The sequence below is a fragment of the Gavialis gangeticus genome, unplaced genomic scaffold (assembly GCF_001723915.1).
Source record: "Gavialis gangeticus isolate Ggan-Ray unplaced genomic scaffold, GavGan_comp1, whole genome shotgun sequence".
NCBI lineage: Eukaryota > Metazoa > Chordata > Crocodylia > Gavialidae > Gavialis > Gavialis gangeticus.
The window spans coordinates 7,241,967-7,258,915 of record NW_017729030.1 but is presented as its reverse complement, the minus strand read 5'-3'; the positions used below and the strand labels follow the sequence as shown (position 1 = coordinate 7,258,915).

The 16,949-nt window shown below is 44.7% G+C and overlaps 1 protein-coding gene across 3 annotated transcripts in view; it reads left to right on the top strand.

Annotated features, from left to right (window-relative positions):
- The window catches only part of IRF2 (interferon regulatory factor 2), an 80,422-nt gene extending 67,254 nt beyond the window's left edge, over positions 1 to 13,168 (top strand). For all 3 annotated transcript variants that reach the window (XM_019521896.1, XM_019521898.1, XM_019521897.1), the window contains 3 exons: positions 2,354 to 2,518; positions 10,133 to 10,179; positions 11,836 to 13,168. In XM_019521896.1, coding sequence (XP_019377441.1) covers positions 2,354 to 2,518; positions 10,133 to 10,179; positions 11,836 to 12,144 — 521 coding nt within the window. In that variant the 3' untranslated portion in view covers positions 12,145 to 13,168. The remainder of the gene's footprint in view (positions 1 to 2,353; positions 2,519 to 10,132; positions 10,180 to 11,835) is intronic.
- Positions 13,169 to 16,949: the final 3,781 nt, after the last annotated feature.

Sequence of the window (16,949 nt, the reverse complement as noted above, 5' to 3'; positions counted from 1 at the left end):
AGTCTGCGTCCTGTGTCAGGGTTCCCTAAGAACATGGAGCTGAGAGGTCACAAAGGTGATCAGCTCGTGGTCACTGTCACCCAGCTTCCTGTAGATCATTAGGTAACTGATTAGGTCATCCCTGGTTGCCAGTACCAGGTCGAGCAGTGCTTTACCTCTTGTTGGTCTGTAGACCTCTTGTGTCAGACAGAGGTTATCCACACACGATAGGAAGCTTTGCGACTGCTCGGATTTAGCCAAGCGTTCTTCCCATGAGATGTCTGGGTAGTTGAAGTCTCCCATGATAAACATGGACCCGGAGCATGCAGCCTCGCCAATTCCCTGGTGAACTCCTGGTCAAGCTTTTGATTTTGGGTGGGAGGTCTGTTGTACACTCCCACCATTGTGTCTCCTCTACCGTGTTCCCCACGGATTTTAACCCAGAGGGTCTCTAGTTGTCCTCCCTGGTCTCCAATACCAGCTTGCAGGAACGTGTAGCTTTCCTTAACTTAGGAGCTACACCCCTGCCCCTTTTGTCCCCTCGATCTCCCCTGTACAGGGTATAGCCGCCTATACCTGTAGTCCAGTCATGGGTGGAGTCCCACCAGGTCTATGTTATCCCTATGATATTGTAATTATTTGTGTTAAGCAGGAGGACAAGTTCCTCCTGTTTATTCCCCAAGTTCCTGGCATTTGTGTACAGGCAGGCAAGTGTCCCCTTGGGGGCCCTTGGCTTGCCTACCGGTTTTTCCAGGGCTGGGGCAGGGGTAGGCTCCCTTAAGCACCTTGGCCTGCTAGCTTTGCGAGGGTTGCTCAGCGGGCCAGCAGTGGCGGTAGTCCCCCCGCTCCCCAGCAGGCTTAGTTTAAAGCCTGGTGGAGCAGGTCAGCCAGTCTGGCTGAGAAGAGCCACCTCCCCAGTGGAGAGAGGTGGAGGCCATCCCTTCCCAGCAGCTCGCTGCTTCTCTCACCAAAGAGTGGACTGTGGTCATGGAAGCCAAAGCCTTCCCGGTGACACCAGCACCTCAGTCTTTGGTTGATTACCTGGATCCTCCTCTCCCTCCTTAGCCTGTAGCCCGGGACTGGAAGGATCAAAGAAAACACCACCTGTGCCCCCAGACATTTTAGCCCTGCTCCCAAATCCCTGTAGCACCTTATGACCTGGCTGGGAGCGCTCTGAGCCGTGTCATTGCTGCCCACATAGATAAGGAGCATGGGATAGTGGTTAGTGGGCTGGAGGAGTTTAGGGATCTTCTCCCCAATGTCTTGGATGCGGGCTCGTGGGAAGCAGCAGACTTTCTGGGCTAAGGGGTCAGAGTGGCAAATTGCCCCTCAGGATAGAGTCTCCCATGACAAAGACTTTGCGTTTTGTCTTGGGGAGAGCGAGGGCAGTAGCTACAGTCGTGCCCATGTTGCCTGCGGGAGCTGGCAACTCAGCAGGCTCAGCTGGGGCTGGAAGAAGTTTGTACCTGTTGCATAGCTCCAGCAGGGTACGGTCCTTGGTGCAGCAGGCCTTGGGGCCCTTGACCACCTTGGTCCATCCCCTTGGCTGGACAGCATGGGAGGTCCCTGGGTCCTCCCTTGTCCTGGAGGGAGACCGTGGTCTACCCTCCGCCTCCCAGGGGAGAAGGGCCTGGCAGTAGGAGTCTGTCTCCTGCTCACAGTCCCTGATGGCACGCAGTCTCTGGACTGTGGCCTGGAGCTGCTCCAGCTGGCGTGCCAGAGACCCCAAAAGGGAGCAGACCCCACAAGGGCAGGTGGCCATGCTCCTGGGCCTCAGAGCCTGAAAAAGTGACAGGCAGCCCCCGCAGCCAAGAGCCAGGGGCTCCATCTGCGTGGAGCCCTCTGAGACGCCGGAGGAGGGGGCTGCAGACCTCGAGGGGACCCGAGGGGTGCAGCACGTACCCATCCGTGTCATGCTGCTGGTGCCCTGGCTATGGCTGGGACTGGCTTCCCTAGGGTGGGGGTGCACAGGCAGGGCCTCAGGCCCTCCCACTCACCCTCCTGCGTGAACTCCGCATTAACTCACGCACCGGGTAGACAAGCGTGCCTGTTTGTGCGGCGTGTTCGTGAGGCTTCCTGGGGGGCTGGGCAAAGTAGGGGCCGGAGGAGGGACGAGACCCTTCCCGGTCCACTCGGTCACCTCCTCCCACTGTCTGGGGTTAACCCCCTCCCACCACAGGCCCTGCTTACCTCCGGCTGTGCTGGGGGTCGGCGAGGTGCTCCACGGCTTTTGGGGGTTGCTACGGGGCTTCAGGGGAGTGGGGGTGCAGTGGGCTTCCACCTTGATTAACCCAAACATAAGGTCACCTTGCTGCACAGTGTATCTTTGAATAGTTAAAAGGTCTTTAAATAACTTGTCTTTATTCTGATGAAGTTGTAGGTCAGTCTCCCTTGGATGGCAGTACTGAAGAGCAAATGATAGTCGCCAATCCTCCAGATGTTTGTCAAGTGGTAGAGGTGACAACAGAGAGTGATGAACAGCCCCTGAGCATAAGTCAGTTGTACCCCCTGCAGATCTCCCCAGTCTCCTCATATGCAGGTAAGCAGATGGCTGTTTCTCCGAAGAACGTGCACAAGATTGAGAAGCTTTTAATATAAAGAATTGAGTACCATAGAATGGCCCTAAGTCATTGTCACCATTGGGGTGGTGGGAGGTGGTTTCTTTGCCATGGGATTTACACTTTGCTAGTAATTTTACTGAACCTGACTTGTAATACTCACAGACATCTTCCCTAGTTTTACCCTGGGAAATGAGAATCCATATCTATTTTAAGATGGAAACATAAGCTCCAGTTAAGTCATCTTGTAGCCCTTATTAGCATGACAAATGGAAAATAAACCTTTGTAGATGTAAAGCAGTTAGGTCTACACATCTTTTAAGGGAGCATTGCCAACCTGAGCTGCAAAGTTTTCTTTCTCTGATAAAATACCTTTGATGACTAAAGTTTAAGGATGGTCTCTGCAATATGATTGCTTTGTGCTTAGGACAACTGGGCTAAGTGGAAAAGTGAGTAATTGGAAGCATCAGGGAGAGTGGATATGTCTGTTATAGGCTGATTTGCAGAATGCAAAGCCAGAGGAGCTACTGATAAAAGCCAATCTGAAAAGGTAGCAATAGTTTCAAGCACGTTCTTCATTTTTAATATGCTGTTAACTTGATTACAAGCATTGGGAGGATGGGGGTAAACTGAAGTGTTGTCCTTATAGACCAACACTAATACGAAATCATTCGTGTTTGACTTGATGTATGTTTTTGTGTTTAAATTAGGGTACGTTAGTTCCAGATAAAATTTCATTTAAAAAACCTCTTAAGGTCAGGGCAAGTATTGTGATGTTCTCTTGGGATTACCTCCAACATTAGTCTGCCACAGGTTGATAGATGATTATAATTCCCAGTGTCTTTAGTCAGGGATTTCCAGAAATTCAGAGTGGCTTTGGGAAGGATAAGGCAGTAAGATGCCTTAAAATTTATTGTCAAAGGGAGAGAGTGCTTTGAAACATTTGCACTTTTTTTGCAAAACTCTCCCTTTATGAGCCAGCATGGCAAAGATGCTTTTCTGCAGCTCATCTATGCAATCAGAATAAATCGTCTGAAAACATAGCAAAGTCAATGCATGCATCTGCTCTGCACCTTCCTACTGTCATGAGGCAGACCTACAGACAGGTCTCCCACTAGGCAACATGGTGACTCTTATGACTCTTATGCTATTACCACTCCGTGTAGTCAATGTAGAAGGTACAAATGGGGAAAAAAGAGGCCTGGTTGTATTGTCCTTGTCCCTGCTGCTGTGTTGGTATCTTAGATGTGAGTAGGCTACTTTTACTTATTCTTATGTACCTGCCTGTGGTACAGCTAGTCTATGATGAGGATAGTTGAGAGGGGAATTTAAATCACCTGTCTACCTGTGAGTTAGTGCCACAGCAGCTCTTGGGAATCTGGTCCGTGAATATTTTTTTGAAGAGTGCAAATGATTCTCAGGGCAGAAAGAAGAATAGGAAGGCTCTAGGCTTTATGTTAGGGCTGCCACCAGTCCTGACATTTTCAAGATATTCTCACTTCTGTCTCCTACTTCAGTATCACTGAGTGTGAGGACATAGGCCTATCATACAGAGACTTAGTATGACAGCATGTCTTAAACCATTAGCTTTACTTAAAAAGTGGACAGCTGTACCAGAGAGAACCTTTTTTTTTTGCTAAATTGCATCTAACTCCTTTTCAAAGCTGTTCATATGAATGATGCCTATGGTTGTCTGATATTTTTACAACAGAATCTTTGCCAATCTCTCATCTGGTGTGACATTGATTCAGATAATCTTCCTGCATCTCTGTCCTTTTAATTTTTTGCACCTCAGTAGCCAGCTTCCTTGCAAAGCATGTTTTGCTCAGCATTTTGTTGCTGATGGATTCTGTCTCATTTGCTTCACCTTCTTTGCTGTGTTTCTTTACCTGCTTCTTGTTTACACATGCTTTTTTTTTTTCTTTTCATGTCATGCTGAAATGCTGCTTTCTTCTGCCCATTATTCTCCTGCCTTTCCTTTGACCTCACAGCTTATGGTTGGGTGTAATTTGCCAAATTTCAGGAGCAGTAGCATTTTTGTGTATAGCCATTCAAGAGATCTGGGCTTGAAAGCAGAACTGAAAGCCCTAGTTTTAGGGCTTGTTTACATGAGAAAATTGACCAGGATAGCTGTAATGCAACAGTCATATCCTGCTATAGCTGTTCCAGTGCAACTCTTTTATATACAGGTACCATTGTGAAATAAAAGCTGGGGGGAGAGAGAGAGTGAAGATGCAAAAATTACGAGGATGTTGTGCTGTATGTGGAGGTCACTCTTCAAGAAGATGAAAAGAATGTGTCCATGGATCATTTGTTGGAGGAGCATAAGAGCAGAGTTTTTGTGAAAGGACGATAAGCAGAAATCGGGCAGGGGGGAGAATGAAGTTTCATAGTGCTTAGGGTCGGAAGGGACCTAAACAGATGATCAGGTACGACCTCCAGGCAGGAACAAGTGCTGGGGTCATAACATCCCAGACAAATATCTGTCCAGCCTCCTCTTGAAGACCCCCAAGATAGGAGAGAGCATCACCTCTCTTGGGAGTCCATTCCAGAACCTGGCAGCCCTAGCCATAAAGTAATGTCTCCTGATGTCCAGCCTGAACCTTCTCTCTAACAATTTGTGGCCAATATTCCTAGTAATTCCTGGGTGGTGCCCAAGGGAACAAAATCTCACCCAATTTCTGCTGGTCCCCCCTGGTGAGTTTGTAAACAGCCACCAGATCCCCTCTCAGCCTTCTTTTGTGGAGGCTGAATAGATTTGGGCCCTTTAGCCTCTCTCTGTAGGATCTGCCCTGCTACCCCTGGACCATGCGAGTGGCCTTCCTCTGGACCCTCTCAATGCTAGCCACATCCCTCTTGAAGTGCAGGGCCCAGAACTGGACACAGTACTCCAACTGTGGCCTGACCAATGTCACATAGAGGGGAAGGATCACCTCCCTGGACCTGCTTATGATGCATCTGTAGATGCACAACAAGGTGTGGTTACCCTTACTGACTGCTTCCTCGCATTGGCGGCTCGTGTTCATCCTGGAGTCAACAGTGACACCAAGATCCCTTTCTGTCACCGTGTTGACAAGAAGGGTGTTCCCCAGCCTATAGGTGTGTTGCAGGTTCCTTCTCCCTCGATGCAGTACCCTGCACTTGTCTGTGTTGAATTCCATCCTGTTCTCATCTGCCCACCTCTGTAACCTGTCTAGATCTAGCTGGATTCTGTCCCTCCCCTCCAGCATGCCCGCCTCACCCCACATCTTGGTGTTGTCAGCAAATTTGGACAGCGTGCTTTCCACACCCCATCCAGATTGCTGATAAAGATGTTGAACAGTACAGGCCCCAGGACCGAGCCCTGGGGGACTCCACTGCGCACATCCCTCCAGGTCAAAAACGACCCATCCACCACCACTCTCTGGGTGTGACCATCTAGCCAATTTGCCATCCATCTGACTGTGTAGGCATCAAGGCCAGAGTCGCCTAGTTTTTTCAAGAGAATGGTGGGAAGCCATGTCAAAGGCTTTCTTAAAGTCCAGGAAGATGACATCTACCTCGACGCCCTCATCCAGGGACTTTGTGACCTGATCATAAAAGGAAACCAGGTTAGTCAGGCAGGATCTGCCCTCAACCCATGTTGGTTGCCCCTGAGCATTACCTTCCCTGCTGGGCCCTTGCAGATGTGCTCCTTGATAATTTTCTCAAAGGTCTTCCCAAGGACCGAGGTGAGACTGACTGGCCTATAGTTACCTGGGTCCTCCTTTCGCCCCTTCTTGTAAATGGGGACCACATTGTCCCTTTTCCAATCATTTGGTACCTGGCCAGAGCCCCACAAGCACTCATAAAGCCGTGCCAGGGGCCCCGCTATGACCCCCGCCAATTCCCTCAGCACCCTTGGGTGAAGAGCATCTGGACCTACTGATTTAAACATGTCCAGCCCCTCCAAAAGTTCCCTAACTAGGTTGTCCCTGACCCTAGGCATGGTGGTGCCTCCTCTGGGTCTGTCCGTAATCCTAGTGGGGGAAATGTCCCAGTCCCTGTTCAGGAATATGGAGGCAAAGAATTCGTTAAAGAGGTCAGCTTTTTCGTTTGCTGCGCCTGTCCTGTAGGGGCCCCACATTACCCGATGCCTTCTTCTTACTCCCTATGTATTTGAAAAAGGACTTCTTTAGTCAGTAGTCAGGATGATGGCAGTATGTGTGTGTGGAGGACAAGTGGTGATGAGAGGGGGGGATGTGTGGAGGTACAGTGATCAAGTGGATAATTGGGGGTTGAGTAAGGAGGTGCAGGTATTTTAGGGTGAGGACGGAAGAGGGTGTATCCATAGTTGCAGACATCAAGAGTAAAATGAAGATATCTGAAGAGGTGCAGTGGTCAAAGAGATGTGTGGGTGTATGGAGGGGCAATAGATAGGGAAATGATGAAAGGTATGAAGAGGGAGGTTGCAGACCTGCAGTGGTTAGAGGATGAGGGTGTGCATGCACAGAGATGCTCTGGTTTGTGGAGGAAGAAAGGAAAGAGTAGGTGGCAGGGCAGTAATCAGGAAAGGGGGACACTGAAATGCAGTAGTCAGGATGATGAAAGCATTGCAAAGTGCAGAGGTCAAGGGGATGATAAAAAAATTGTGTGACAGTACAGTGGTTGAAGGGCTAAAAGTGGGATATAAAGAGCAAGGGAAGGATGATAAAGTGGTTAGAGACTGACAAGATTGCACTGTCTGCAGAGGGGTATTGGTCAGAGGATGATGTGTGGGGGATGTGGAACTACAGTGTTCTGGTTATGAGTGCAGTGTGTGTGGAGGTACAGTGGTCAAGAGGATGGCAAGGGGGAATACATGTGCACAGGCCTTTTGGCTGGGGGCTGATTTTGGCATGCATGCCTAGTTATGCAGATGTCCTGGGTATGAGGAGGATTATGAAGGTGCACTGGTTGGGGCATGATGAGATGCGTCTCAAGCACTAGTTGGGGATTACTAACCACAGAAAATGTATAGACATGTAATGGTGAAGCAGATGATGAGAGGGGTGTGTGGGTGCGTGGCTCCCTCCAGACATTACAGGTATTGCACAATTCACTGGTTAATTGTGCAGTTACCTTAAGATCAGCAACACGTGCAAACTACTTATCACACACTAAAAAGCTCCAACCAGCTATAAAGTTAGACCTCAAAAATGTGTCCTAACTTTATGGCTGGTTGCTGTCCACCAGGGCACCCAAGGGGAAAACCAGGAGTAATGGCCACAAACTCCTGGAAGATCGATTCAGGCTCAAAAGTAGGAAAAACATCACAGTCATGGTGTCCAGACTGTGAAATAAGCTCCCTCCAGAGATGGTGCAATCACCTACCCTGGAAATCTTTAAGACAGTCACCCTGCTGGGGTCACCTGACCCCCAGTTATCTTTCCTGTTTGGTGCAGGGGGCTGGACCCGAGGATCTTCCAAGGTCCCTTCCCGCCTTTCAATCTATGAATCTATTGAGCTTTAATTGGCACCTGTAGCAGGTCTTTGTGCTGACAATTGACAGGGCTTCCAGCCACAGGGATGCACCATGTCCAGCATGAAACCCCTGGGCCCAGGAGATTGCAGTAGCCATGATCCCCAAGGCTTGGGGGTTTGTGAAACCATTGGTCTTGGCTCAGCCATGTACACAGCTGGAACCAAGAGTCCTCTCATCTGATCTGTGATGCAGCCAGGACTGAGAGCCCCCTCAGGCATGGGACTCTTGGTCCCAACTGCACGTGGCCTCCATGGCTGGGAGACCCTTTAGCAAAGAGGAGCCTAGGATCAAGCTCCCTCTATATTGGCAACAAGGTGCAATTTAAATCTAATGTGAAATTCCACAATCACAATTCCTGCCATGCATGTGTGGATCACACATTAGATCCAATCTTGCCTTTACTGGCATGTGTAGAAGGGGCGTGCGGGCATGTGTGTGCGTGTAAATGCAGCAGTTAAAGAAAAGATGAGGTGTGGGTGCAGCAGTCCAGGAAGAAGTGGAGGGAGGGTATGCATATGTTGTGGAGGGGCTAGGAACAGCAACTAAGGGTAAGACAGGGATTAACAATAGCAATAATAAAACTGAAGAAAAGAAGATTAGCCCTTGAGGCAAAAAGTATAAGCATTCTTACCTACCAGTTCTTGGCAACTTTGGTTGAGATTTTGCCTTCTGAAACAGTACAAAAGTCTTTGAAAGGACTTTGATTGTGACCTCCAAGCCAGGCCAGATATTGCTCTTCCAGGTAGTAAGGACAGTAACGAGTGAGAGAGAGGTCTCTTCTCTTCTAGTATGATAGTGTCTTGAAGAAAAGTAAGTTATCTCATTTGCTCTTGAAGTTAAGCACTGATACAACTCTTGCGCATCTGCTTTTCCTTGGTGTCGGTTGTAGCCATGTTAGTCTAAGGACATAGGTAGACACAGTTATTTGGGTAAATGTGATGTCTTTTATTAGACCAACTGAATAGTTGAAAAAATTGTTCTTTGCAAGCTTTCAGGCACAGGCGCCCTTCCTCAGGCATAGGGAGTCTGCTGGTCTTTGTCTTCTGTCTAGGGTCAAATAGAAGCTTAAGTCATAACACAAAATGCAAGTCTGTGAAAATGGAAATGTATGTATGGCAGGGAAGATCAGAGGGGATGGGAGTTAATGAGTGTGAGACAGGTGGGAGGGGGAACAAAAGAGGGAAATGTGCACAGGTGATAAAATATAGCTGGGAAAATATAAAGAGTTTACCTGGGGTTATCGGATGGTAGGCAGGTTATAATGTGCCATAAATCCAATGTCTATATTTAGTCTATGACTTTTTGTATCCATTAGATTTATGAAGTGAAGTTCCTAGGCTCGTCTACAAAAGGTGTTTTGTAAATTCCCTTTGAGGATTAGAACTGAGAGATTGGAGAGAGAGTGGTTGTCTTGTGAGAAGTGTGCACCCACAGGTAATCGGGCATTTTTGTCTTTGACAGATTTACAGTGTGCGTTCATTCTGGTATGCAGTTGTTTGGTTTCTCCTACGTAGTTTCCATCAGGGTATACAGTGCACTGGATGAGATATATTTGTGGAGGTGCCGGTGTAAGATCCAGGAATGGTGACAGTTCTGTTGTGAGGCATAGTTATTGTGGGAGTGGTGGAGATATATCGGCAGGTTTTACATTTCTTGTCCCGGCATGGTCCATGACAGGCACCAGTACCAAAAAGCTTGCAAAGAACAATTTTTCCAGCTAGTCAGTTGGTGTAATAAAAGCTATCACATTTTCCCAGATAACCTTGTCTGCTTTTCTTTAGCATTTTCTGCCTCTAGTATGTTCTGTTTCCAGTGTAGAGACACATTTATTACGGTAACCGTGTGATTTTTATCTTGCATAATTGCTCCCAAATTGAGAAACCTGTACTTATAGGCCTCATATTACAGGTCAAATCAGTTTATGGATGACAGGGCATTAAATCTTTTGGACTGGTTTTTTTTCATTGCATGTGGGGACTTTTTTAGGCTTTGCACTTTTGGAAGCAGCTAAAAACCCTCTTGTTTTTAGAGGAGAGTGCATCAGGTTAGCTGGATTTTAATACTCTGGTAAAATAATGCCAATTTTCATTTTTACTTCCATTTTGACCAACAGAAAGTGAAACAACAGACAGCATTCCCAGTGATGAAGAAAATGCAGAGGTAAGCATTTTGTTTTATAGCACTTGAGAGCAATTTTTCAAAAGCATTGCCATCTGCTGCAGAGGTCCTGTCTCCTTGTCCCTTCTGCTAATGCATTTCTATTGAGTCAGTATTAATTTTAACAGTGGCTGGAGGAGAGGAATGTTGGAGAGCAGTCTGTGTGGAAACAAATGCTGAAGTGCTTGCAAAAGTAAATTAATGCCTGTAAAATTCCCTCCTGATCTGTCAAAATTACAAGTAAACTAATTCACATAGGAACATGAAATGTATGTTTTAGAAAAATGTTAACAGATTATAACATTTTTGTAAGAAAGAAAATCAGTGGAGAGGCTGTGTGCATGTGCTTGCACGCACATGTGCATGTATGTATGCGTTTGTGGTTGCTTAGTCCTTGTTGCAGAGTAGTTTAGTATTTTATCTTGGCTATAAACATCCTTGTTTGGGTTTTCTTACATGTCATTTTGATTCATACAAAGGCAGGAAACAGACTGATAATGACAGCAATGATAGAAAGGCTCTTGAAAACTTGGCGCATATGCATTAGCAGATTTCCTGACAAATCTCTCATGCTTTGAATGAAAAGAAGGCAAAGGAGAACACAGACACCACCAAAATTTTGTGCGCTTGTTCTTTGCAACCTAGGAGAATACCTTTCTATTTGCATCCTCTACTTTTGTAACTGTAAACATGCCTGTACGTCCATTTGCACATGTAAGGCTATGTGCAAAGCATGCAGTTAGTCAGTCACACATGCACTCACGCACGCACGCACGCACACACACACGGCTGAAAACAGCTGAAAATAGGGCTTCAGGGTTTCTGTTCCTGAAAGGCCTCCCTGCAAGCCCTTTCTATTAAAGAATTCTGTGTTACAAACTTGAAGATACTCAGCAGTGCTAGCTTTCTTAGTGCATAATCTTTGAAGGTCACCAAGTTCCCATGAGTCCTGCTCCCAAATGAGGATTTGGGTGAACACACACAGTCCTGATAATACCTCACACAATAAAAAGAAGAGAATATTCATAAGGGTGTAAAAAATATCCTTTTGCAGAGCAGCATGCTGTACTACAGCTGAGCTCCTACCTGCTGCCAATCACAGGGTTGTTTATAAAAGGGTATGAATGAGGGAAGTGACCCTAAAACAAAGCTGAACCCTGGGTCATTATTATTTTCCCTCCTGCTTCTGCAAGCAAAGGAGGGCCTAACTCAAAAGGATCCCTGGGACAGTCTGGACAGCCTGGGGAAGGGAAGCACCTCCAGCTTGCTTTTTCCAGTTCAGGTGGAGCATTAGTTCTGCAGTAAAATCACCCAGCTCACCAATGTACGAGTCCCTCTCCAGGTAGAACCTGGGGTTACTGCATGTATTGGGAGGTGGAGCCAGTGCTCTGTGGAACAATGCCCTGAGCTCCATGGACAACAGAGTAGCTAGCCCAGCACACAGTAAAGCTTTTCCAATAGCAATAATTGCCACTGAATTTGCATAATAAAGTTGCATAATAAAAGGCTAGAAGCACAGGCCTTTCCTGAGTATCTGATCCATTATTTGGAAAGCAGACTCTTAGTTTAGGTCATGGTTGAAAAAGATGATAGAGCAGCCCCTCTATCCAATTGCTGGAAGAGTTTACAAAATCACATTTGTTGTCTCTTTCCACTCAGGGACGGCTTCACTGGCAAAAGAAAAACATTGAAGGCAAACAATACTTGAGCAATATGGGGATGAGGAACCCTTCCCACCTGCTTCCCAGTATGGCTACCTTTGTGACTTCTAACAAGCCAGACCTCCAGGTCACCATCAAAGAAGAACCCTGTTCACTGCCTTACTCCTGGCCCGCCTTCCCAGATATCCCTCTCCCACAAGTAGTGTCTACAGCTTCTACCAGCAGTAACAGGCCAGATCGGGAGACACGGGCTAGTGTCATCAAGAAAACATCAGACATCACCCAGTCAAGAGTCAAGAGCTGCTAAGCCTTTGGCTGCGTGTTTTTAGCTTTGTTTTGTTTTTGTATTTTATGTTTCTCTAGAAGAGGTGCATCTCTGATGCATATTAGACAAATCTAAGGGAAAGCCTTGATTATATAGAACATTGCTGTGGCCGACTCCAGCACTGGAGTTTTCTTAACTCAGGATTCCAGCCATCAGTATGTATACCTGAAACCAGATGGATTTACAAGGTTACTGCATAGGAAAACAGAACTCTGGCCCACTTATAAGTTCCAGTACTGCATAAGAGGACCAACAACCACAAGAGAAGTAGTGGTGCTGATGCACTTCTTACAGTCAAGGCTGTGATGGAACTGAAAGCCTCAGAATGGAAGAGAAAATGTGAAGTAGCTGGAATATTTTTAAATAAAGATCTATTGTGAATATGTACATAGTGCAGCACTAGCAAACGTTGCAGTCTGCTTCTGCACCTTATTAAAAAGCACTTACAAAAAGGCCTTCTATTACCTTGCTCGAATTAATGGCACATTCAAGGTCCCCACTTTTCCTGTATTCTTTTCCAAGCTATTCTTGTTAATATGTCTTTGAGGAGGAGGGTAAAGAAAAGGAAGGTAAAACTTCCCAAGTGGATTTCATACAATTTAAGATTGCTTTTCTCATGTTTGTTTCTAATCTTCTATGCTTGAATGCTGCGTGGTACAATAGGAAAGAAAAAAAGAAAACTATTACAGAGATATTATGCAAATATCCAGATTTAGAAAAGAAAAATACTCTAATTCTAACCAGAGCAAGCTTTTTTATTTTTTATACGGGGAATATTTTATTCAAAGTAAAATTCTAAAGTGAATATAATTGTTTTTTTTTTAATCTTTTCTACAGCAAATTTATAATTTTAAGATTCAGTTCTTGGTTATTGGCAGTTATTACATCCTTGTGGCACATTTTTTTTTAATTTTGTAAAGATGAAATAGCTTTTATGAGCTCATGTAGCAATCAAATTATCCTGTGGATTGATAATAAATATGGTATATAGTTAAATTTCTAATAATTATAGCGTCTGTCTTTCCTTCATTTTACAGAAATTCCCTGAAGAGCATGAGTGTGCAAGATGAAAGTGAGAGGTGAATCCTCTCAAACTGAACTATTGGGATTAGTCCTTTCCTTAGGCTCTAGAAGTAAACTGTATGTTTTGAATTAAATAGGGAAGTGTTACTCTGCAGCATAACACAGGTAAAAAGAGGAACTAGTATTTAAAAGCATCATATTCAAGCGTGGCCTTAAGGGCATGCAACTGGGAATTAGAGGACTTACATTTGGTTCTCAATTCTGCTACTGACATGTTGTGTAATTTTGGGCAAGTCATTTGATTTTTTTTTTTTTTTTAATTATTATTATTATTTTTTATGTCTTGGTGTCCTTGTCTGTGAAATGGGGATAGTGGTACTTTCTTTTTAAAGAGCAACTAATAAGAATCTACTATTACTAATGGAGTGAGCATAAGATTGGCAGCCAAGTCAATTCCCTTCTGAGTTCTGATCTTGTAAGTGCTCTCACAGCCACCACATGAGGATAAGTTGTAAGCACTGTCTTCTATACTGAGTATCTTGATGAAGGTGCAGAGTCCTTTGCAGGCAAATCATTCAGAGCCTGATATTGTGAGGTACTGTGTATTTGTAACTTATACTGGCAGCACTGAAAATTGATGGCATTTACTACCTTAGAATTTCTGGGCCAGATTCATCCCCGGAGTAACTTCACTAACTCCAAAGGAATGTGCATTTGGTTGTTAGGCCATCAACCTCGTATCTGTAGAAATTACAGTATTAGTACCACCTCATGGGAGTTAAAAAGATTTATTTGACATGTGTGTACAATCCTTGATCCAGTGCTCTTACAGTGCTATTATAATTCTGTTATTAGACTTGCACTTTATTCAGACAGCTTAAGTGACACCAAATATACTGAGATAGTCAGGAGATAGTAAACAGAAAAAGGAGTCAGCACCATAAGGAAACATGGCAACTGGCAATTAAAAAGGGAGAGATTTGGCCCTTAGTATTCTCGTGCATTACTAACTCAATACCATTTTTTTCCAATTTTTAGCACCAGTCTCTCATGAAATTCTGTTTAAAATCCACAGTGTAGTATTGCTCTCAGTGTCTACAGAACACAGTTAATGTGGGTGATTTTAGGCAAGACTCTCGACCTAATTTTGCTTTATTAAACCCAGCTGAAGGCCTGAGTGGAATCAACTGAGCCATAGGCGACTGGTAGGGGGTGCACGAGGGTGCACATGCCCCCCGATGGCTGAGACTGATGCTGTTGGTAGAGCTGGTGCCCTCCCTGACAGGGTCAGTGGCTTCTGCGGGTGCCCCCCAGGGTCAGGAGGCACCAGTCACTCAAGAACTGAGCTTTTCTAGGCATATAAATATTTAGTCTACTTTAATCTGGTTGTCTCCAAAGTGCAATAAAAGAAGGGGCCATCTAGTGAAAGTGGCCTGATATGCTTTTAAGTTCTGCAAAGAAGGACAGTAAAGTAGCACGCAAATGCTAACTGCATCACTGCTTCAGTGAATGCACAATAAGAGGCACATACATCTTTCCTGTAATGTTCAGTGCACCATGTAAATCTCATCTTTCACAGGTTTGTGTTTGAAGCTACTTACTATAAGATCTTAGTATGAGCTATTGACTATGAGATTGTAGCTTAGTGGGAAGGATGCAATGCGGGGAAGGGAGTATAATTTCCTTGATACTACAAAGGCTTGGACTCTGAAATGTGAGGTTTGATTAATCTTGTTATCTTTGCTTGCAAAACTACATAAGTGGTCCTAAAGTTATCCAGACATTTGAAATAATGCAGTCATGAATGTTGAGCCTGAAGTTTCCTGAAGCCTGACTATTATTGCAATAACCATTTAAATGATAACAAAACTGATTCTCAACTTTTGTTAGGGGCACAGAACAGAACACGATGTACTATAGGGTTCTGTTGTATACTTATCCCATATTTCAATCCACAATAAATTGACTCAGTAATAGGGAACACACACAGGGTTAGCTTTTCCAGACTAGCTGCCCACAGTGGGCATTATTACAGCCCTGGTAACTAAGTGGTGGGGGACCTATTTTGCCGCTTACTACATGTTGCATTGAACAATATTGACTAGGGGAGTAAACTCAGGAGACATACTATGTCGTTACTACACATTGTTCAAGAGATAACTGTAGTCTAGATCTAAGCAATTTACTACATAGCAGAGCTATGCAGCATGTGACTGTTCTACTTTTATAATAACATAGATTTACTACACAGCTAACTGACTTTACTACTATGTATGCTCACTGCTTTGAAGTTCTAGGGAGGTGTGTGTGGGATGCTGTCCCGGAGAGAGGAGATTCAAAGGAGTGTTCCCTCCATGCTTGGATACAAGCACAATGGGCACTCCATTTTTACTAAGATCTATTTCCTTAAAAGTTATTGAATCACCTAATTCCCATGGAAGAGAATCAACTGAATGTTTCCTGTATTTGACAAAAAAAATCACCAGACAGAGAGAGTTCCCTGCTACCAAATTCCAACAGTCCTCAGCATCTGAAATTAAAAAAAAAACCCAGAAACTTAAACAGATTGTTTTCTAAAGGTTGGAGTTTGAATAGAATATTCAATAGGAGTGTGAATAAGAGTAATTCTAGTCCCCTGCTTCTCTAATCTCTCTCACACGCACACAAAATACACATGCACAGACAGAGGATTAAAACAACCTGACGGAAACATCTTCAATTTGTCCAGCAAACAATCTGTCAAATTAAATTATCTTTCCATAGAAGCAAAACATGTATAGAAACCTAATTTACAGAGTAACTAGCTGCAGGAGCTGGGACTGAATATTCACATATGGGAATATAATCAGTGCTCAGTACAAACTTGCAGTCCTTCACCCAGAAAAATTAAGTTCAGCTACAACATCTGTTTATCACTCTGTCACAGCAGGAAGGGTTTGTTTTGAACCAGCAAAGAGGCTTGGTTTATTATCATGTCATATGACAGATTCATCTGTGGTGTAATTTAGTCACAGTAACTGAAGTTGCATCAGATGTGAATTTACCCAGGTGTATTTATTAGCTCATTTCAGATTAGAACCCAGAGTCCTCTCATCTGAGGCCTTTTGTGCTAAACACAAGATCTCACCCCCCCTCCCTTTTTACAAAGATATTCAAATCTCATTTAAAACCATAACAGTTGCACCAGCACAACTTCCTTGGTGATGTTGCACAACTTAGGGAATTAGGCCGCAACAGGTTTTGCAGGATATAGCAATGTCTTTGCCATTATAAATTCCTAAATATCTGTATCTGTCACATGTCCAGCCATGTCAGCACACCTTCTGCTGGGCTTTACACTGGTGTTTGGATGCCAGCAGACTGGTCTTGTAAACTCAAACTTCCCTTTAGCTAAGGAGGTTCCATCACTCTCTTTTCTTGGTGTTCTGGCACACCTATGGGACTGGTTTCATGGCAATTAGGCTGTGAAACTCACTAAATTCCACCATAGCTTAAGCATATCCTTTCCCAGAGCTCCAACCTTATAGCCACTGAGATTTCAGTGCAATTTCCTAGGGGCCTGCAACAGTTGCAGTACATATGGCAAACACAGGGGCCAGTCAGGCACAGAGGATTCTCCAACACATATTCTTTATCCTGGTAGATAAATACACAAATCCAAATGAAAATGATGACCACACCTGTATACCTTTCCCTGACTCAGTTTCAGTTGTGACCGTTCTTTGAGAGCTTCAGACAGGATCAACTAATAAACTCAGGTTTAT